The sequence below is a fragment of the Protomyctophum bolini genome, assembly GCF_963924005.1.
Source record: "Protomyctophum bolini genome assembly, chromosome: 4".
Taxonomy (NCBI): Eukaryota; Metazoa; Chordata; class Actinopteri; order Myctophiformes; family Myctophidae; genus Protomyctophum; species Protomyctophum bolini.
Genome location: NC_137865.1, coordinates 25,963,581 through 25,986,994, shown reverse-complemented (window position 1 = coordinate 25,986,994; position 23,414 = coordinate 25,963,581). Strand labels below are relative to the sequence as shown.

Genomic DNA, 23,414 nt, shown 5'->3' with positions numbered 1-23,414 from the left:
CGAGACACTGGATTAAATCACTTGTAATGACTGTCTCACACTGTCACACAAACACGCACAGGCTGCACAGCCCTACAGCCTCCTCCCCCTTAGAACAAATGCTGACCAAGATAGCCTACACAACTACTACAACACAGTACAATCACTCCACTGAGCAGCGCAAGTGCAAGCTGACAGCGAACCATCCATCGCGGCGTGCCGTCACTGCCGTGGTGGGGTAAGACGTAAAGTAAAAGGACCAGTGGTAATTTTTTCACACCACACCACCAACAGCTATGATGATCATCCACAGTGTGAAGTAGAAGTGAACCGATCGACCCTGTGTAACAACAACGATGAACGGAATTGCCACGGCCACGGGATCGGCTTCATGTCGCTTCGCCCACTATTTTGTTGTGTGCGGAGTAGATACGGAGACTGGACTTGAACCCGATGATTTAGCAGGTAAACTCTGACTGAAATAAACAAACAGCAAAACGCACCGAGAAAATCAATGTAGAATGTCCGTTTGCTTACTAAGGCTGATGACATAATATTTTGGATATAGGCCTAATAACAGATTTGGGGATGGGAAAGCGTTTATTGTTTATTGGGGACCGTGTTAGATGGCTTACTGTCTTTAATATACAATCATATTATTTATAACGTCGACTCGGCTACATGGGGAAATCGTTCATGATTATTGTTGTTTGATAATAATCAATCAATGTAGGACTATGCTATGCACCTTGTTGTTTATTACTTGCATTGGTTTTTCTATTGGTGTCAATGAATGTAATTGGATGTTATGTTTGTGATTTTTTATTCAAGACATTTTTTATTCTAGCTTGTGGCATTGGATCAAGATTGTCATTAGTGTCATATTTATTTTATCGGTCTGATATGCAAATGTCAGACTCGATAAAATAAATCTGTTCAAGCTCTCAAGAAAACAGAAGAGTCCTGTTCACTGATGTGATGCTCCATATAACACATGAAGCTGCTGGACTGTGTGTGTGTGTGTGTGTGTATGTGTGTGTGCACACCGTGCTTGTGATATCTCAGATTAGACCCTTCCAGACCTCAAAAAGCAACCATAATCTCTATTAAATCAGAGCCTGGATGGTCCTATTTTATCATCTGTCTGTGACAGAGAGAGCACCATGATATGTCCCAAAATGACTTTAAAGTCACACAAACCAGTGCTCAATGACTGCATGTCAATGAGGAGGTCTAAGAGGCAGAGCTAAGGCAGCAGCCAGGGGAGATACTGTACTGGTGGCATTGGTTTCGTGTTACCACAGTGATGATGACATACACACAATGACGTGTCCTTTTGTTAGTCTGTGTGATGGATTGTATTGTTACAACAGACATCATCATCATGGCTCGCTTTCTGTCTCAGCCGTCAGTTGCAAAAAGGGACATGTCTTTGTTTACGCCAGGATAAAGCGGGAGGGTGCTGAGGAGAGATTCACGTGTGTGTGTGTGTGTGTGTGTGTGTGAGAAGTTGTGAACCATATCAGCAGCGTACTATGGTTGTCTCAGTCTCTGCTACCGTATCCCTGTTTAAGATGTGAGTCATGGATCTCCCATCACAATAGTCACACCCTGTATTCTGACAAGGAGTAGGAAGGCGCTGTGTTCTCTCAGCAGAAGATTGTCTCCTTATGTAGAGCACATCCTCCCCTCTGGGACGTGGTGTGGTGTCACAGGGGGCGTCACACCATGTCTTTTTTAGGATGACACCTACATTGGATGTTAAAGGGTATAATGGAGTATAATATAAATATTGTTGTCTTGGTCTTTTATTTAACAAACTCTGTCCTTCTGATACTTAATTGTTTTGCCAAAATGGATGTGCATTGCATCTCCTATTGTGAACTGGTGTTTATTTAACCTACCATTGAGAGGACAGTGAAAGGTAGCTTCTTGCAGAGTTTGACACAGACTCTAGTTGGAATATTTAAGCTCCACCAATCTGCTTATGTAACAGCAGGTCATCTCATCTCCACTGCAGCAGGGGGCTGCTCTTTTCAGTGTGTGTGTGTGTGTGTGTGTGTGTGTGTGTGTGTGTGTGTGTGTGTGTGTGTGTGTGTGTGTGTGTGTGTGTGTGTGTGTGTGTGTGTGTGTGTGTGTGTGTGTGTGTGTGTGTGTGTGTGTGTGTGTGTGTGTGTGTGTGTGTGTGTGTGTGTGTGTGTGTCACATTGTGTATTTGTGATAGCTATTGTTTCTGGATTATTGTCTTCAGTCGCCTGTACATTTGAACAATAAACTGTGTGTGTGCGAGGGTGCGCGCACGTGTGTGTACGTGGTGTGCATGTGTATTTGATGATTGATTGCCGAGAGACAATCTGCTCTTGTTGGCTTCTCAATAGATGCCACTGTGTTTTCTGCAGAAAATTTCACATGACGATCTCTGTTGGAATGCTGGCCTGCCCAGGGCTTCAGGCCTGGCTCAGGCCAGATGACTGTCACAGGGGATGATATCATCTGTGAAGGGTAGAATCCCAGAAACAGTTTACCCACATGAACCCTAGCCCCTATTTTAGGCATGTCACAATAGGCGAACATTCTGCAAACATAGGTAAAGAGATTTAGTGATTTAGTGTGAGAGGGGGAGAACTAGAACGTTTTGGATCAAGGATCCTGGTCAACAAATTATATATTGCTGTCGTAACGGTCCGGGCACCTAGGCTACACTGCAGCCTTCGAGTTAGAGACTTCGGTTTGAGTCCCGATCCCGACGGCCCTTGCTGCATTTCACTCCCCATCTCTCCCATTTCCTGTCAGCCTCCTGTCCTATAATGGCATAAAGATAAAGATCTATTGGTTTTAATCAAGGCAAGACAACTGCTTCCTCACTGCATAATGTATTAGGAGTTTTTCTAAGATGGCTTAATTGTCTTATTTGAAGTATAAATGTGTCTTACTTGAAATACCCTGCTACAAACTGCTTACTAAACATAGGTTCTATCACCAGGTTACAAGGGACAACGTTTTTGTGAATTTCCCTCATTGGACACTCACAATTCATGATGCCAAGATATGGGGCTTCCAGTTGGCTGAGTGATCCACTTCCCAATTGAATGCCAGTTGGCACTGGCTGTCATTATAATTTCTCTGTTGCTGTATCTCTCTGGCCCGTCTAATGATGTGATTGAATGTGATGGAAGGGTTCACAGATTTGACCTCTATGCCTGTTCAATCATTAATGTGGGCCTGTTTTTAGGGACTGACATTAATTTCTCTGAAGCTCTCACCATGCAAAGCTCTATGAAACTCATTTAGTGTTTGTTGCTCCACAGCCTACTGTACCTTGATGTAGATTTACAGGACGCAGTTATGACAAGGATCTCACAATAACATGATATGAGGAGCAATCTAAGAAATGGACTATACAGTATGTCTTTAAGCAAGTCACCAAATCCCAAAACTGAGAAGGTTGGTGAATGAAATGCACATTATCAAGCATATTGGATAAAGGTGCTATATAAATGCACCATTTACCTCATGCAGAGCGCTCGGTGTCCTTTTGCACAGTAGATCTGTGTGGTAGTAGCCTAAAGGGAAATCCTGCATGCATAATGGTAGTGACAATATGATAATTCCAGCCTAACTGGAACAACCAATTAAGCTTTGAATAACCAAAACAGAAACAGTCCACATCCCCCCTCCCTCTTTGTCTGTTCGTAAAGCATGAAAGAAGGTAGGGAGCAGAATAGACAGGGTGGGAAGAAGGGAGGGCTTTAAATGGGTCAGCTGATGAAATTTAAGATGAAGCAGTCAATTGACGCGCTTCCGCCCGACTGCCGTCCTCAACAACCATGGTAACACAGCGGAAATGGCTGCTATGGCAACTACAGTAGATGTCTTTTACTGAGGTCAATCTCTCTGTTTCACCCGTGTGCCTTTTAAACATTTCAGCTTGGCTAGTCATCATTGAATAAACCCTCAACTGTGACTGTCTGTGAACTCTGGATGTCACATGGTGTCACGTATCACTTCCCCTGTCTCTTAAGAACACACTAAGCTTCTCTCTGCTACCCACTCGTCTGGCACCCTTTCACTGTATGAGATTTCAAATCACTTGTGTGCTGAATGTACAGCTTCATTTGCGGTTTGCTGTGCGTCATCAGTGGCAGGTGGATATTGCTAAATATAGATTGCATGCCATGTACGTCAAAGTAGAGTGGATAATTTCTTCTGTAGCACCTTTTCCTTACTTACCACGTGTGATTATGACAGCTATGTCAACCATAGATGTTCAACAGTGAGGCTCTGCAAAATGCAGCTACATTAACTGAGGAATACAGAGTACAAGTACAAGACCATCCCCTTAGAAATGGCAAACATATATATTATTTTTCACTTTTCCAAAAAACAAGGGAAAAAAAGGAAAAATACACACAAAGAGCTTCATTTTTCATATATTACAATACACAATAAAAACAATGTTTGAAATTCTGCTTAATACATGCAATACTTGCAATGGGCTGGAGGAAGTTGATGGATATAAAAATATAATCCATCTTTTAATGAAGATAGCTTTGAAAGGACTGTATAATTAAGAAAACATATAAATCTATAACTTCAATAACTCAGCAGGGAGACCAATTAAATACTGTGCTGTATTTACCTTATAATGAGGGAATAGCTCTTTAAATGACCATCACTGTACGAAAAATAGAAACATACCTTAAAAAATGATTTGGAGGCAGATGAAATAAAGATCGGAGAGAGTTTAAGGTTTAACAATTATTTTAGTAGGTATAAAGTCAATTTACATAGAGAATGTGCTACATGGTTCAGATAATAGTATTTACATCCATAATTTAGAATAATCAATTGTTGATTCCAAAAGAACCCGAAGCTGAACTAAACTTCCGAACTGAACTCCTCTTCACAGTATTTGTTCCAGGCTAAATACTGCAGATCACGTCAGATTTGTTGATATAATGTTCATTGGCTGTAGATGTTTCATGTCCGCAATGTCAGATGACAAAACCAGTGTTGGCGCTCTTTCATTAGTGCAACGCCTAGATGATGAGGATGGCGTAGCGACGCAGAGTTCATCTTCCTTGGTTCAGTCATTGATGCCCATTGAGGCCTGAAGAGCGCCTAGGCAGGCGTTGCCAGGCAACCTGTAGATAACTTTCCCTGCACCGAACTTTCGGCAGAGAAAGAACACTCCCTAACTCAGTGAGCAGCTATCTCACTCGGCCAAGGTCAAATACGTGCAGTCTCAAACCATAATAGACACTTCATTATTGCACGTTTGTGGCTGGTGGCAGACAACATGGAGACTGAATAAGGAATCAGCAAGATATTAAATGGGACAGATGAAAACATATTTTGGCCATAAACCTGAATGACATGACATTTAGGATGATTAGGAACAACGCTGTATAAACAGGCAGTAGGCCAAGAGTAAAATGATGATATGGAGCATAAGGTGACAATATGAATGATCCGGCCTGGGTCAAAGTTCAGGAGAATATGGGAATATGAGACATTGACCACTGGACATTAGTTTGTAAACAGATAAGACCCATTTTATCTATCGGAAGTGATCCCACTTTTCCCATTTTTTTAATAGAACTTGTCCTTTTGTAGTCAAATAATGAATGTTAGTTTTTCCATGATGTATATTTGAATTGGCAAACATATTGAGTATCTTATTTACATATTCACACAGATTCACGAATCAGATTGTTCGATCATATCAGTCCGTTGGTCGGGCGCCCCTTGAAGCAGGCCAGAGGGGTCGTCTGTCCTGGAGAGCTCTGACGTGTCACTACTTTTTCAGACACTATAGAAATCTTTCTGTCTCTCTGTGACCTTGCTTGAGCACAGCTGGGTTAACTGCTTAAAAGGTCTGCTTTATCCCATCAGAAGAACAGTGTGTTCCTCTGCAGGTGTTGTATCCTCCTGGTAAAACTCCTCAGTCCTCACTGTCAGGTGAGACACGTGTAGGTACACCCTCCACAAGACCATCAGTATGGGTTGGCAGTGACGGAATACACACTATACTCACAGGAACTGGCACACTCACGAGGGATTCGAGGGAATGAAATTAGATTTATTTCATGACTTTAGTCCAAATTTAGTCATCTTATGTTATAATTGTAATAATCTCATAGTCTCCCTTCAGAACACAATGTTCACTATGATGATGAAGTTTTGTTTTGATTCACTCCTAGAAGATGAAAGGGCTTCCTACAGCAAAATGATGGCAATGGGGGTGCTGTGTTGGCCTCTCTAGTAGTCTATTTCTATGGTAATTAGTTGAGTTACATAACTCCTGTGAGCTCTTCCCCCTCCCTTTGCTGCAGAATTGTCCCTACAGTCTCACCTCTGTTTTGCTGACAACACAGAGAAGCTGGTGTCAGACAAGGCTGTGCTGTCCTTTCCATGAATCAAAGCACTGTCTGTCTGTCTGTCTGTCTGTCTGTCTGTCCCATCTGCCCTCTAATGTCCTCTCGTCATGAATTCTGTTTTCTGAAGTGATAAATGAAGGACATATTGCTCCATGGTAATATGACACCATGCTCTCTCTCCCCTCTCCCTCCCCTCTCCCTCACCTCTCTCTCTCTCTCTCCTTAAAACGCTCCTCTTCTCTCAGGGGAAGGCTTTGAGCAGAGTCCCATCCGAAGATCCTTTAAGTCGAAAGTGTTGGTGCATTATCCTGAGAGTACAGACAGGAACCCCTTCAATAAACATGCTGTTAACATGGTGAGATACTAACTGGACTTTCTGTTATCCTGACAGATGACACCTTTTTGCCAAAAAATATATGTTAATGACGGTTAGAAGATTTAGAACACTTTCCTGGGGGTCTTTATGTGTGTAATATGTGGTTTTAGAAATTTTACATTTTTGCAGTGAGCCCAGTGTCTCTGATGTCATGGACACTGGGCTCACTTACTTCCTGGACTACATGTTGTCTCAGCGTATATCTATTCTACAGCGGGCCCCCCTCCCAAAAAAGGAGGAAAACAAGCATTCTGGTACCTGCTCTCCTGTGTACTGTCTACTGCTCCTGCTGAAACCATCAGCTTGTTCTCTTGTTCATCAATGTGTTGCTTATGAAAGGGCGCTTTAGCCCCTGCCTTTTTGACCTTTTTGGAGAAAAGTACCCTCTCTGTTCTGAGGCTCTGACCGTCATCAGTGCAATGAGTACATCTGCACCAAATCGTTCTTAATTGAGCGCGGTGCTGTGCAGGCGTGCACAGTGCGCACACTCAGAATTATAGCAGATCTACAAGCTCACAACGCGTCGCAGGCGACGCATTGTGAGCTTGGAGAGCGGCTATTTTGGGTGTGCAGTACCGCCGCCGTGCAACGAAGTTGAAGTATACGCAATCAAAACTAAAATGAGCACATGAGATTAATTCATTTCGAGTGGAGAGCTACACTGCTGCAGTGCGCACACAACCCAAACGAGTAAAGTGAACCGGTCCGAGACAGATAGTATAACACTTACAGTCACATACGTGACATGACATACTGTTATAATTTGTTACGACTCACACAGGAAAGGGGGACAACTTAACCTCTCTCTCTCTCTCTCTCATAACGAGCGACCTGCGCTGGGTTTTTCATAAAGTAGTCCAGTGTCATTTCACAATTTTCACAAACTTTCTGACTGACAGGAATGCGATTATGCAATCCTTAATTTAGCAAAGCAAGCAACTGCTCATTTTACTTTGATTCACAGTAATTTGGGCTACAGGGCAGACTGGTTGGGTCATTTCCTCGTGTTTAAAATGAGATATTCCTCAAAATCTGGGTAGAAATGTAAAATAAAAATGAAGATGCCTTTTCAAATTCCAGCTCCTGCCCTTCAAATTCCCTCTGCACGTCCCTGCCCCCTCCCCTCTCTCTCTCTCCAAAGCAATTGAATGGACTAGACTTGCTGGGTGTTGAAAAGCCGGTCTTTAATTTATGCTACTTTTTGTTTTCGCGGGCCGTGGGGCGGGCGGGTCGTTGATTAATATATTGTTTTGCGGGGCAAAAGTTCTTTGCTTGAGGTTTTTATTAGTCTCATATGAATTTGACTTTGATGACCTAATTATGGTAACCCCCATTATTAAATCTCAACTTTGGAAGTGTTATCCAAAGGGTTGGCCATTGAGGACATTCTCAGGGGTTAACATTCTGTCTCCTCATCTACCTCTACCATTATCCCTCCGTCTCTCCTTGCCCCATACCACCCTCTCCTCAGTTGTGCATGCCAAGGGGCCTGGGCTTTCGCACGCAGGCAGACGGCCTCGAACCTCAGTTCCACTCATTCACCATCGCCTCCGACGACGGTACACGCTCCTATGGCTTCGTTCACACCTTCTACGAGGAAGTGACGAACGCCCAGGTCATCACCGCCATGCAGACACTCCACCAGATGCACCACGTGGAGCACCACTCATCTGCTTCCTCCTCTCCCTCATCCTCCTCCTCCTCCTCGTCAGCCTCGTCCCCATCCACCTGCAGCATGGACTCTCTGGTGAGCAGCCTAGACGAGTCGGACGCTGAGTCTCTGCCGGGAACGCCCGCCTGCCTCGGCTGCGCAGGCTCCTTTGACCCGGTGCGGGACACCCTGTACGTGTCCAAAGCCCTCTGCCTCCTCACGCCGCTGCCCTTCCTGCAAGCCGCCCGGCAGTTCCTGCGGCAGCTCCACCAGGCGGTCGCCTCGCACACGGCCCCCCCGCTCCCGCTGGAGAGTTACATCCACAACATCCTGTACGAGGTGCCCTTGCCTCCGCCTGGCAGGTCCCTGAGGTTCCACGGCGTCCAGGGACCCATTGTGTGCCAGCGGCCCGGCCCGGGAGAACTCCCCCTGGGCGACTATCCCCTCGGGGAGGCCTTCTCCCTGCTGGGTGTGGACAACATGGTGCAGCTCCTCACCTGCGTACTGCTGGAGATGCAGGTCCTGCTCTACTCTCACGGTAACGCCATCCTGGTGTCCCAAATTATTCATCATCATACATCATCTGGTTAAATTTACGTCATATTTGGCAGACATTTGACTTAATTTCTCCTTTTATTGTCAATGGCAAATATTGAGACGTGTCGGGACAAAAGCTGTATATAGCACCCCTCAAAAACACAACTGCTGTTGAGCAGTTCATTAATATTCATCAAACTCATTCTAACTTTACTCGACCGCAGCTGTTAATCTTAACAGCTGATGTCCCCCTGCGGATGCTTACTCCTACTCTCTGTGTCAGCACAATTAGAATCTCTACTGTAACTATTTGTGCAAATCCTTTAAAAAACATTTAGAATAGCATCTATGTTAGAGTGGACTATATGCTGTGTTCACACGGGTAGATGCAAAAGATGCAAAGATACACAGTGTATTTGTAGTTGCTCTTTTGCAGCAACTACAAGCATCAGATTTGCTTCATAGTTTCACGTCTCTGACTTCCATTGACAATGAAAGGTCGACTGTGAACGCAACATAAGAAGTTAAGAACTGTCTCACGAGGCTTGCGCCCCAACAGACTGTCTGTTCCCTAGGCCAGGAGGTCTGGGGCTGCTGTATGCTGTTTTTCTGTTGCTGATTCTTCCTCAATAAATTGCCAACCTTCACCCTGTTTAGATATTCATATTTCCATTATACCGTCCCTAATCTTTCCAGACTACCAGCGTTTGATGACGGTGGCTGAAGGCATCAGCACCTTGCTGTTCCCGTTCCAGTGGCAACACATCTACCTGCCCATCCTGCCTCCTCCGTTACACCACCTCCTGGATGCCCCGGTGCCGTTCTTCATGGGTATCCATCGGAGGGACGGGACTCAGCGGTCATCCCTCAACCTGCCTCATGAGGTACAGAGCACACCAATGTGTAGCCTCTACTGCAGGGGTGCCCAAAATCTAGATCGTGATCTACCAGTAGATCACAAAGACTGTGCAGGTAGACCACATGACATGCCCCTGAAAATATATATAATTTAAAAATATGAAAATAATTTAGGCGACTAATATTAAGGCGACTTGATTGATTGACAAAAAAGATCCTGTCAGCTCAAACCCACCTTCAGGAGTGTTGCTCACAAATGTTAGTGTGACAAAGTTATACAGTGTATAATAAAAAACCCTACCAATTCCAATTCCATCCAAGTGTGTTTATGTTTATGTAATTTTAAAGCCCCCTCCGGAAAAAGATTAACTATTTTCAGCGATGGTATATATATATATATATAATTTTGGTGGGTAGATCTTGTTGAGCTGGTCATTTTTCTCAAGTCGAGAAAGTATTGGCTCTACTGCATCAATAGATTACTGAACATTTTGCTCAACGCGCATGCACTGTAACATTTACAGCAGGGTATAAACATGGATGCTGTATTCTGTAGCCTCGGTTGTTGATCTCTTCCATTCTGTGCACATGCTAATATACCCCCTGGCTCCGGCCTGGCAGCTCCTCTGAGCTCCTTCCTCTTCCGCAAATCCAACCCTCCAAACACACTGAAAGATCACGCCGTACTGCATGAGCATCGGCACTTTGATGCAGTGCTGCCCCAGAAAAGAGCCAGTAGAAGGAATACAAAGTACAAAGTGAAAAGAAAACCCATTAAGCATTACGTGGGAAAGGGGGGGAAAGCTGACGATGTGAATTATTAATGTGAATTAAAAATCTCAACCTATTTCTGGATGTTGTGTAAGATGATACTTGGGACCTTAATTTGCAATAGCAAGCATCAAGTTAGCAAAGGGATATTAATCATATGATACTATGTGAGACTTAACTATTTGCAGGCAAAGCAGTGTATGTTCCAGTGTTAATTGACCTTTTTTACGGTCTAAGTAGGATTTTTATTGCACCTGTCCATCTCCGTAGGCGTGCAAAAGGACGTTTGTTCTTCCAAATACAAATTGAAGAAAAATCTATAATGTTGGAGAGGGAAGGAGGAGGCAGCAGAATGCTAGCGGATGTGTGGGACCTGGGTTGGTGCACTGCATGTCTGTTGCTGTGCTGTGTCCACCTTTCACCACATGTCCCCAGAGGCAATGAACTGGCTGTCAGAGGTCACCACTGAAGGTTGTCAGTGCTGACCATGCTTTTCTCCACTGCTGCTTGGAAATGCAGATTTATCTTTGCAATGCAGTGTTCAGCAGCTTTTAAAGTTTAGCTTTTGCACTCTTTTGCCATTTGTTTGCCAATGTGCAGTCTCCAGTGTTTGTGATTACAGTGATAGTTTACTGATCTACTAATCCCTCCTGTAGTAATATGTCAGTCTCTCCAAGGGGTGTGTTGTGGTTAAATGCCAAGAAGCCATTAATGTCATGTAAATCTCCCTCTCTGGTCTTAATTCGATGTCTCTACACTTGGCCATAATGCTGTCAGAGCTTCCTCACTTGATTAATAAGAGGTTTTCTTGTGTAAGCCATTAACTGCGTTTTGATTATCTGTTCCAGGAACCAATTGAAAAGTGGTTTCAGGGTGTTGCATAATTGCAAAGTGGCTGTTTTGATTTCCCAAACAGTGGGTTTTATGGGCCCCCTTATTTTTTGTTTCCTATATTTAGTTTTTAATTATTATTATTTGAAAACATTGAAATTTAAACTTTTTCCCTCAACATCGATTATTTTTTAGTAAAATGAATGAATGTGTGAATGTAAATGAATGCTGAGGATTTTACTGTGTGCATTTCTGACCCTCCTCGGTTCTCTCCTCCTCTCTCCCAGGCCAACCTGTGCTTCGTCGACATCGACAACCAGCACGTTGACATTCCGGAGGACGTTCCTTCGTTCCCAGACCAGACGGAGCTCATCCAGGAGCTGAGCGAGGTGCTGCTGCGCTTCGGCCTCCGCGCGCAAGGCGGAACGACCACGGAGCCGGACGCCGCTCCTCCTCGCCTCAGCAGCCTGGTCTTGGAAGACCTCATGGAGGACAGACGGAACGGGAACCTTGGCGGGGAAGAGCTGGCCGCCCTGGAGAGACTGCAGGCGCTGGCGCGGAGGTGCGGCACGGAGAAGGTGGCGGACGGAGTGAGGACGCTGGGGCGTGTTTCTGCAGAGGAGGAGGAGGAGGCGCTGCGATGTGCCAAGCTGAACGTGCAGCTCAGGGAGGTGTTTGTGGGCCGCTTCACTGCCATCTTTGGCCGATATGAGGAGTATGTCATTCACAACGCTCTCGATCTAGACTCCTGGCTGAGCAACCGAGAGGGGACGTGCAGTTTTGACAAGGTATTGAAATTCATCCATGCCTACTTACGTATAAGCCACTGTACTGTAAGCCTATTATAAATAATTTGAACCCTGGCATCCCTTTTCTGGACCTAACAGGTGAACATCTGGTTAAACGCATGTTGGCTATTTTTGGTGAAGAGATTTGGTGTGGAGAGAAAAAAGCAGGGGGCCAATTATAGACCCCTGGGTGACGCAAAGTATACATGGTTTATGTGGTTAAACTATACTCTACTCCTTACAAAACGTACAAAACTAAACCTGTGCACCGTAGGCCGGTGCCCAACGATTGGAACGATGAAAGTTGAAAACAATTCAAATTGGGAATGTACATACCCCACCCTTGTATAAAATATCCGTTGTCATAGCAACTGGTCTAACCATCTGTCTGTGTCCCTTTTGTGCCCATACATGGAGACCTCTGTAGGTGTCTGTCTGCATAATGACTGTGAAAAGTGAAATAATCAAATGGCAGGTGTGGGATAGTGTTTCAACAATTCTTGTTGTGTATGATATTTTTGTTATTGTTCTGTGTTTCAGGGTTCCTTCCTCTCGGCCCAGCCTGAGCCCCACATGCACTTCCTCTCCCAGTTCCTGGAGACCGCCATGTTCTCATCCTTCGTGGACGGGAAGGTGTTGTCTCGCTGGGCGGACAGAGAGCCCCTACAGCAGCTGTTTGACAACCGTCTGGAGAGAGAGCGCCTGTACCACACGGACGGGGAGGATACCCGCAGCTGTCGCTATACGAAGTGCACCATGATCTATGAGTCAGGTGGGGGAGGTGGAAAAAGTACAGTACTCTAATGTTTTTTACTTAAAAGTAGCATTAACACAAGACTTTTGTTACATTACAAGACTTTTGTTACAAGGAAAAGTGCAAAGTTATTGTCATCAAAATATACTCATTACACAGCATGATCCACAAGTTATTTTGAAGCTCACGTGTTGTGAGCTTGTAGATCAGCTATTTTCAGCATGCAGGTGTTTTCACTGTTGTTTTGGTTGCCCAAAAATGTCCCCAACTACCAAATAAAAACAGTTAAAAGTTAAAACACCTCTATACAGCGAGAGTGCAATGTGTTTCTGTGGGTAAACACCACCACACTACTCCAGTGGCTGATAACTGCTTGAGAGGAATTATCTATTTTAACATTTGTCAAGTTGGTCACGTGGCCAAAAGATGTGCGCTCCAGCCAATTAAAACGTGTTCGGAAAAAGATGTGCGGAAAAGATGTGGCAAGCCAATCAGAGTCACCAGCTCTCAGCCCACACCAAGCCCGCCCCCGGCTCACACGTCACTAGCTCTCAGAAATTCAGAATCTGCAGCGTTGGAGAAGACACAAACAAGGAAGGGGACGAATTGGATTTTGCTTATTCCTTCTAAATGTCTGTCTTTAAAATATCACTGACACAGCAAATCCCTTACTTACATCAACATTGTTCTTTGTCACTACTTGGTTCGTGCCGATATTAACATTACAACGATCGCTAGAATGTCTGTAAAATGATATTCCCCTGCTCGACAGATTTCTGGAACAGTAGGGAAGGGCTTTCTTACAGAAAAATGCCACTTCTTCCTGATACGCTTCAAAAAAATGGAATGCCATGCATTCCATTTCCATTTCTCCCTAGGAAATATTGTCCTCCTATGGTCCATTCTATGGTCTTTGTCTGGAAAGGCGGTGTCTGTGTATTATGAAACAGACACCGACACTGTCACAGGATAACATGTAAGAGGAGAGACAATACAAAATGAGGTTATTGACTATAATGACTTGCTGTTATGTATGCGTTGCCCATGTTTCAAAGCCAAAGTGATGTAACTTGAATGTTGTGGCACATGTTAAAATCTAATCTCGGTGTATGACAAACGTGATTTAAACGAGTCAAGGACAACAATGATGTTTACTTTTTGAGGGGCAATTTGACTTTGTCATCGAATCAATTCAAACCTGGTGGACTTTGAGAAATGTCAATGTTACGATCAGAGTCAGAGTCAGATTTAGTTGAAATCTGCAACTCCATTTGCTATTGATTACTTAACCACTTTATACGTAATCGTACAGTGGTGATTCACAGCTAAAATAGTCGATTCATTTCTGCTGTTTTTTTTAAACGTTTTATACATTTTAGAAAAACCGATTCACCTCGTGTAGAACAGAACACTGTGGAGTTTTGAGGGAAAGTTCCTTGAGTTCAGTTGACATGGTTCAGTAAAGTGGGGTAGATGGGGTGAATTGGGGATGAAAAAGGGAGAGGGGGATAATAAGCAGTACATGATGAGAGGGGAACTACATTGTGTGCTACTAGAATTTCGCCCCCCTTCGGGGGGCTCAATCCTAGTGTCGTTGCAGCGCAATATGGGAAGAAGGAAATTGCGGGAGTTGACAGACTCAGAACCGAATAGTTCTGATGATCCTCATGGGGGCTACCCGCAGCCCCGCCTCCCCGCAGCCCCCCCCCCCCCCCCCCCCCACAGCGGTGGGAAAAAATAAGTTGATGTTTTCACTGGTACTTTGGGTAGGCTACAGCACTGCAGCAGTGATACTCAACCTCAGGCCCGCGGGCCACATCAGGCCCGCGGGACCATTATGACTGGCCCACCAATGAAAATCCAAAAAAAAGAAAAAAAAAATCTGGAAAATGAAATAAAAATAAATAAATCTGAATGAAGTTATCTTTAATTACATTATTATAAGTAATACTATTAGAGTTGTACTATTACTCGAACGAAAATAAAAGTTTGGGGCGGGGGGGGGGGAGATGCAATGCAAATGAAAGACATATACTGTGTATCCCTATTCCCTGACATAATTTTATAGCTAAACGGACAGAATTCTATTTTATTTGAATGATGAAACCCAGCTGCCATTAATAGTTCTTCACTTATAGCTATCTATTTTCAGGTAGATTGTTTTATTTTACTCAGTCAGCCATATCACTACTACATTTTTTTCATGAAAAAGGTCATAGCTGGGTAATCTATTTTCAGGCAAATTGTGTTTATTGTATTTTATTTTACTCAGCCATAACAATTTATTTTCTGTTAACCAACTTGCTGGCTGGCAGGCAGGCAGACAGCTACTCATAGACAGGCAGACAGACAGCTACTCATGGATAATTGGACAGGCAGGCAGTCAGACAGCTACTCATAGACAGGCAGACAGACAGCTACTCATGGAGAATTGGACAGGCAGGCAGACAGCTACTCATAGACAGGCAGACAGACAGCTACTCATGGAGAATTGGACAGGCAGGCAGGCAGACAGCTACTCATAGACAGGCAGACAGACAGCTACTCATGGAGAATTGGACAGGCAGGCAGGCAGACAGCTACTCATAGACAGGCAGACAGACAGCTACTCATGGACAATTGGACAGGCAGGCATGAAGGCAGACAGCTACTCATAGACAGACAGACAGCTACTCATGGACAATTGGACAGGCAGGAAGGCAGACAGCTACTCATAGACAGACAGACAGCTACTCATGGACAATTGGACAGGCAGGCAGGCAGACAGCTACTCATAGACAGACAGACAGCTACTCATGGACAATTGGACAGGCAGGAAGGCAGACAGCTACTCATAGACAGGCAGACAGACAGCTACTCATGGACAATTAGGCAGGCAGGCAGGCAGGCAGACAGCTACTCATAGACAGGCAGACAGACAGCTACTCATGGACAATTAGGCAGGCAGGCAGACAGCTACTCAGACAGGCAGACAGACAGCTACTCATGGACAATTGGACAGACAGACAGACAGGCAGGCAGGCAGACAGCTACTCATAGACAGGCAGGCAGACAGCTACTCATAGACAGGCAGACAGTAAGACAGCTACTCATTGACAGACAGACAAATAACTACTCATGGACAGACAGACAGGCAGGCAGGCAAAGAGCTACTCATGTTATGTTATTATGTTATTATAACAGCTGCTCATGTTATGTGCAATAATTTGTGCAGTTATGGAAACAGCTCTTTGTGTTTATGCAAGAAAATGTAACACATTTATTTATGTACATATTGTGTGCATGCACATTGTACTTTCCGCCGCGGATTTATTTATTTCCCAAATGGTCTAAAATTGAGTTATGTAGCATACTTTTACCAATGAATTAGCCTATACACAGACAACGACTGATTAGCCTATTTTGGACGATATGGGTCTTTTCTCGAGTCACTCCGCTGAAAGTGTCAGTGTTGCTGCCTTACACACCCGCCGCCTATGGGCACTGTACTGTAGGCATATAATACCTGGCTAGGTGAAAACAAAAGAAACCCGATTAGCATTTGAGTACTTTTAACACCTCTGAACAGCCGGCGGAATTCCAGAGCATGTGTAAATACGCTAGTATGCAGTCTGTGACAGAGTCACAGAGTGTCAATAATTAATAAAAATGAAAAAAAAGAAAATCTGTAATGGGGCGACGCGACACACACACACCCCCCCCCCCCCCCCACACACACACACACACACACGCACACTTTTTTTCGCTCGAAATTCTTATTCACAATGACATCGAGTTGAGGTGTTTGTTTTAAGGGTAATTGTTGCATAATCGCTATTTCGCACTATTTCTCCCTCCCCTCCCCTGTGTCTGAAGCAGCTAGCATGGAAGCTATATGGATTATGGAAGCTTTCCCTCCGATTGCACAGACACAACCATGCCGTTATCCACGTGTCCATCCGATTGCTTTTAATGTAAATGTCCCATCCACTGAGCAAAAGCGATATAAGCGCCTTATTCATTCATTCGATTCATTTGGGTGTGGGGCTGTGCAGTGGTGTGGGCAGCCTTTCTGACGGAGGCTCGGAGCTGCTGCTGCTGACGCTGTTCGAGTCGCATGGAGCAGTATAGAGTAGGCGTGGCGCAGCATTAGAAGGGCGCAGCAAATGCACGACATTGAGGGGTAGAAACCATCCCGGTCGCGTGGTTCATCTAACGCGTGTGTCACTGTGAAGGACTGGCCCCATTAAGTGAACGTAGTTGAGGCCAATATTGGCGTTACGCATTTCACTTGAATAATGTTGTGTGCGCACGTGCGCACGCTGAGAAAGACAGTTATTTAATGAAACTGAAAATTATAACGTGCTGCACTGTCTCGCCGCCGTATAGCCATTCCTGTGTGTGTGTGTGTGTGTGTGTGTGTGTGTGTGTGTGTGTGTGCAGGCGTGTAGTCGGCATTGGCTGGCAGGCGAAAATAGCAAAAGCTATACGTGTAATGTAAATATTTCGGCACAATCCAAGTAGTGACAATGAACAATGTTGATTTAACTAAGGGATTCGCTGAGTGTTTTATTTTGTAAATACAGGGATTTAGAAGTGATAAGCAAAATAGTGAGCCAATAATTTCTCCCCTTCCTTCTGTCTGTTATCCTGCGAGAGCCCTAAAAAGCAAGATGGCTGATTGTGAGACTGAAAAGGAGTGTGGGGGCGGGCCTGGTGGGCCTATGAGAACACAGAGCAGTGTTGCCAGGTTTGCGAATTGTAAGCGAGTTGTAGTGTGTGTAAATAGCGTGGTTGTGGCCTTGTTTCTGCCCCTGTTGGGGCAACAGAACATGTAGACCAGTTTCTGTCCACCGCTTTTGGCCACGTGACCAACTTGACAAATGTTATGTGCTATAATTAATGCCTCCAACTCTGCTTTGAAGTCTGACCAAACTCTCTGCAGAGACTGCAGCACATGACTCCAACTCACTGTAACTTGATTGTTTTACCTCATTTTACCGGTATTTTCCTCTCCATTGTAGTTTTCCTTTCCATTTGTGGACTTCCTCTTCCTATGTTAGTTATTTTGTGTCTCATTTGTAATTCATCCTGTGCTGCTGTGCTGACTCAGTGCTTATCCCTCTTCCCAAGCAGACTGAAACATGTTTGAGTTATTTTAGCAAAATTAAATATCAATCAAATCAAAAGTCAATGTTTTATTTTTAATTATTCATCTACAAAGGGTTTTATTGATTGATAAATTGATTGTGTACTTTATTAGCAGTTTGCAAAAAGAAAAAGGAGAGGAAAGTACAGTTCAATACCCGGTCTGCTAAGATGATTTTAAACCCAAGAAAGCACTATGGCTTGTTTCCATTGGGGTCCTTATGGGTGTGAAATGAACACTGTGGTGTACACAGTAGAACGTACCATACAGATATATCACGACTATCAACAAAAAATATTTTTTGCGTATCATTCCATGGATATCCATTTCTATATACTCTTATTCTGTGTCTCCAGCTCAGGCCATTGAGTGCAGACTGCTGAAGGCGGACCACACAGCCATTCACCCCCACCTACTGGACATGAGGATTGGCCAGGGTCGACACCAGCAGGGTTACTTCCCCAAGCTGCAGGCTGATGTGCTTGCACAGGCACATGGCACCAACAAGTGAGACCACCATTGTTCATAGTTAATGGAAAATTGCCTGCATTTCTATAGCGTTTTTATCCAAAGTGCTGTACAATTTTGAGTTACATTAATTGATTCGTGCACACATTCACGATGGTGGAGTCATGCACGGCACCGACCTGCTCTTTGGGAGCAGCTACAGTAAGTGCACAGTGTCTAGCTCAATTACATTTTTACATGATGATGGGCATTGGACCAGAACCTTTCAGTTCCCAGAAGGCCACTCCTAGCTCCTGAAGTGGACTCTTCAGCATTGTATTACATTAGTAGCAACAGTAATTAATTCCTGTATTGACTACACAAGCGCCATAAATAGACAAACATATGTTTTATTTATTCATTGATTGATTGAATACTTTATTAACATGATTATTAATTATACAATATACAGTAGTCAAAGGTTATTATAAACGGATGAAACTATAGTAAAATACGCACATCACTTAGTGGAGGTGCTGGGTTCAAAAAGTGACAGGAAAAGAGAAGGGAACCCGCACACTCATATGCTCCAAAAGATAAATTTATTGACGACGTTTTGAGCCAAGGCTCTTCATCTGGTCAGCATATGAGTGTGCGGGTTCCCTTCTCGGATAACACAAACAGCTCCAGGGGTTTGTTTCCATTGTGTTCCATTGTACTCAATTCATCTGTAATACATATGATACATACAATACAAATACATATTGGTGTAAAGGTCGTAATTTTACAGTGAAAGGGGGGGATTGGGGGCAGATGATGTTCACTCTTATTTTGAGGACAGAAATAGTTTACTTTATTTTTTTTATTTTTTTTATTTTTTATTAGATGCAGTTGTGAACAATAGCCAAGTAAGATAAGATACATATCCGTTGGCCAATCAAATGGTTCACTGCAGCTCAACAGTCAGTGTGAGGGGTGGTCAGGAGATATCTGTGAGCTCTTCGTTTAAAGGCTTGAAGGCCATTGTCTGTGATGGAGTCCACTACATGCTCTGGTAGGCTGTTCTGGTAGCCTACCAGTGTGTTATTTGTACTGTAGAGAAGGGGTTCTCAATGTTTTTGGCTGGGGACCCCCCCCCCCCCCCCCCTCCCCACCCCCAATACAAACTGACTTAAAAAATAACCTTAATATTAGAGAAAATATATCATAAATGAATACTGAAACCAGATATAATCATTAAGGAAAGTTTATGCATGTACCATGTGTACTATGTAAACTAATAATTTGGGGACCCCCCCCCCCCCCAAAAAAAATGTATTTGGCAACCCCCGGGTTGAGAACCCCTGCTCTAGAGTCTAGAACACTGAATTTTGCATTGACATTGAACAGGTGGTCCGGTCGTGTCACAGCATCACGCAGGTCTGACCCCAAGAAACCAGCAACCATTGAAGCCTCAGGACTGGAAAATGAACAAAGACTGGTCAGTGGACGACGTACAAAGTGTACACACACACACACACACACACACACACACACACACACGCACACGCCAATGCCATTTTTAACCATTGGTTTATTATCTTATAGAAGCATACGTTTTGGAGGAAGAACTTCCGTCAGTCCAAGCTGCTTGACCCCTCAACTTCAGCTGTCACTCAAACCCACCGTGAATTTGTGGATGGGCTGTTGAGCGAATGCCGTCTGAAGGTAAGTGATCCTGCTTCCCTCAGCTCACTGTCTCTGACAACCTGTGTGTGTGTTCGTCTTGGTGCCTATGCTAAATAATGTTGTTTTGTGTGTTTGCAGACCAAACGGATGTTAATGGAGAGGATGGGGAAGGAGAGTGTGGAATTAGGTCAGGGAGAAGCCAGTATCACAGGCCTGCAGGAGAACACACTTATCCATAGTCTGTGTGACCTACTGGAGAGAACCTGGGGCCATGGACTGCAGCTAAAACAGGTCAGACACAAACACACACACACACACACACACACACACACACACGGCAATTCTCACAATTTGATATGCATCACCAGCCTAAATAACTTACAAACATGTGTGTTCCTACAGCATGTAAACGGTTTAATATCACACACGTGGTGAATGGGCCAAAATGTTGAATTGTTGGAATATGTTGACTTGTTGAATTCACTCAGTAGATTGTTCGTTTTTAAACAGGGCAAGTCGGCTTTCTGGTCTCACCTGCTTCACTACCAGGCTGCCCAGAAGACAGAGTCACTCATGGAGTCTCCAGGTCAGAGCAGAGCCATGCTGTTCCCTGTTTTGTACAGACCATTGGTCTCAATGGCTGACTGTTCATACGTTGTCATAAAACCTGTCTCCCTGGTTAGTGTCCGCTGGGTTGGAACACAAGAGGCTTGATGAGGGAACTCTGGTCCTGAAGGGATCCTTGATGCAAGATATGAGGTAATGAGAGTACTCTGTCTGACCTTGTAGTGTGGTAATTTAGATCATGGTGTGACCAAAGGATTTGAAGGGCATGCAGGGAGACTATGTGGGAGTATGAAAACTAAATACATTCAATAGGATTAAAAGTTTATTAAGGCAAACATTTTGCATTGTAAATACCAGATGAGCAGAAAAAGAATGGAAACTGCAACTTTCAGATAAAGATTTATTGAGGCTTTGTCGAGGGTCAACATGAACATTCAAATGAATAATGGTTTATATATGATTTATTTGGCACCTTCTAGCAGAACCTCTGCTCTGAATTGTTTGTGTGATGTCCATAAGAAAAGCTTATTAGATTAGTGCTAGATTCATGCATTTTCGCTCATATTAACCTATGCTTGTCGTACCAGGTTTGTTCAGACAATGAGTGAGGGTCTGTCTGATGTGGGACAGGCCCGGGCATGGATCCATTTGGCACTGGAAAAGAAACAGCTGTCGCAGCACCTCAAAGAGCTGCTTTCAAACCAGGAGCTGCTCAGGTAGGACTAGGAGTCATGCCACAATTAACACGAGTATGTGGTAGATGCCATGTGCAATGGGTCTTGAATCTTTTCCCTGCTTTTTGCTCTTCTATAAACTCTACTCGTTGTTTCCCCTGACAGACAGCTGTATAAGCCCCATGCATTCCTGTTGTGTGAGGAAGAGAGAGAGCAGTTCTTGTTCCATCTGCTCTCTCTCAATACTGTGGATTATCTCTGCTTCACACGTGTCTTCACCTCCATCAGTAAGTCCTGTTCACTTATAGAGGAGCACTTCACCCATTATATAACTGGTCCTCACTAGTGCTCAAAGATGGTGGTTGGTGGATGGTGGTTGAAGGACCGCACCGGATCAGAATCATATATTTGTATTGCCTCTTATGCACACATGAGGAATTTGTCTTGTGAGGTTGGTGCGGGTGCGGTGCGGGTGCGGTGCGGGGCGGCGGTGGCTCAGGGGTAGAGTGCCTGGATGGGAACCGCAAGGTTGCCAGTTCGAACCCGGGCTCCCCCAGAGTTACTGTCGAAGTGTCCTTGAGCAAGACACTGAACCCCTAATTGCTCCCGATGTGCTAGTTGGTGCCTTGCATGGTTTCCGCTGCCATCGGTGTATGAATGGGTGAATGTAATGCACAATCTATGTAAAGCGCCTTGGATAAAGGCGCTATATAAATGCACCATTTACCATTTACCATTTTCATACATGTCAGACATTGTCTATTCACAGCTTTGGCCATATATTCTACATATGCACAGACCATTTTCCTGTTCATGAATCATGCCTCAATATTTAACATCATTAAAATGTTTAATAATGGAGTCGATGTTGGCTAAACCTCACTGACGGGTTAAGAAATGCAGTGGCATATTGTGTATGGGGATACGTACTGTATCTCAAACAAAGTTTCAAGTCTCTGCAAATTGATTTTCATAGCGATGAAGATTCACTGAGTTCCATGCAGTCCAATGGCTTCCTCCATAATCAAACCACGGTATATGCTTTGGAAAATGGTTGACCGCAATGTCAAGTCAAGTATACTGTCAGCATCAGTTGTACTCAATGGGCTGAACATTCCAGACCGTCAGCATGGTCCTTTAGGGATACAGGGTGAGCATAAAATGATGGGTTGACACATAACATCCATGGTGGATTTTCACACAGACCTCTCAGACTTACCGATTTGATACACAAGCTTAACCCAAGAATGTGAAAATCCTATTCACGGTGCTCAGCAGTTCAGTTGAGGGATGACTTTTTCTTCCTGTCAAAAGGAACAGGGAATATTTTATTCAACAAGATGCTCTTGACCCGCTGTTTTTGTCCAGGTATTCCATACCGTGTCGTCATAATACCCATGAAGAAGCTCAGCATTGCGATGACAACCGTGAATCCTTGGGTGTGTGTGTCAGGGGAGCTGGGTGATTCAGGAGTCAGACAGATCACCAAGAACACACAAGAGATCTTTTTCCAGGTCACTTTATATATATATATCTAGTGTATTTATTTATATAACTATGTCTACAGCATGATTTATACTTTGTCATATGATGATGTTGTGCACTGATAACGGCAGATCTACAAGCTCACAACGTGTTGCAATCCAATCTGCTGTTTTTCGGTGTGTGACACCATGATATGACAGAATAATTTAGGCATATGGTAAACATACACAGAAAATATATAACATTTAAAAAAAATAGATCTAGCATGTGAAAGAACTTCTTTGAATGAATGCCGGTGTGTGTGTGTTTCAGTGTAAGAACCTCGGCAGACTGAGCACTCTGCAGTTGGGACAGGAGAACTCTGGCCTGCTGGCCAAGTGTCTGGTTGACTGTGTCATGGTGTACAATGAGATCACTGGACACACCTACAGGTGAGATTCATGGGTGCAACCGTTAATCTAACTAACGGATCAATTTAATTGAAATGAACATTTTCTGCCCTAAATGCCAAAACTTGGGA

General features: G+C 44.0%; 1 protein-coding gene across 2 annotated transcripts in view; it reads left to right on the top strand.

Moving 5' to 3' along the window:
- The first annotated feature begins 229 nt into the window (after window positions 1-229).
- Window positions 230-23,414, top strand: part of LOC308313518 (DENN domain-containing protein 5B-like) — a 28,037-nt gene continuing 4,852 nt past the window's right edge. Inside the window, exons 1-16 of one of the 2 annotated variants that reach the window (XM_080760674.1) lie at window positions 230-444; window positions 6,605-6,714; window positions 8,207-8,924; window positions 9,620-9,807; window positions 11,671-12,171; window positions 12,712-12,943; window positions 18,410-18,560; window positions 19,890-19,980; window positions 20,088-20,207; window positions 20,307-20,459; window positions 20,679-20,754; window positions 20,852-20,927; window positions 21,323-21,451; window positions 21,575-21,696; window positions 22,778-22,923; window positions 23,207-23,325. In XM_080760674.1, the coding sequence (XP_080616800.1) occupies window positions 336-444; window positions 6,605-6,714; window positions 8,207-8,924; window positions 9,620-9,807; window positions 11,671-12,171; window positions 12,712-12,943; window positions 18,410-18,560; window positions 19,890-19,980; window positions 20,088-20,207; window positions 20,307-20,459; window positions 20,679-20,754; window positions 20,852-20,927; window positions 21,323-21,451; window positions 21,575-21,696; window positions 22,778-22,923; window positions 23,207-23,325 (3,041 nt within the window). In that variant the 5' untranslated portion in view covers window positions 230-335. Of the gene's footprint in view, window positions 445-6,604; window positions 6,715-8,206; window positions 8,925-9,619; window positions 9,808-11,670; window positions 12,172-12,711; window positions 12,962-18,409; window positions 18,561-19,889; window positions 19,981-20,087; window positions 20,208-20,306; window positions 20,460-20,678; window positions 20,755-20,851; window positions 20,928-21,322; window positions 21,452-21,574; window positions 21,697-22,777; window positions 22,924-23,206; window positions 23,326-23,414 lie in introns of both variants that reach the window. The other variant, XM_080760673.1, reaches the window with a different exon arrangement.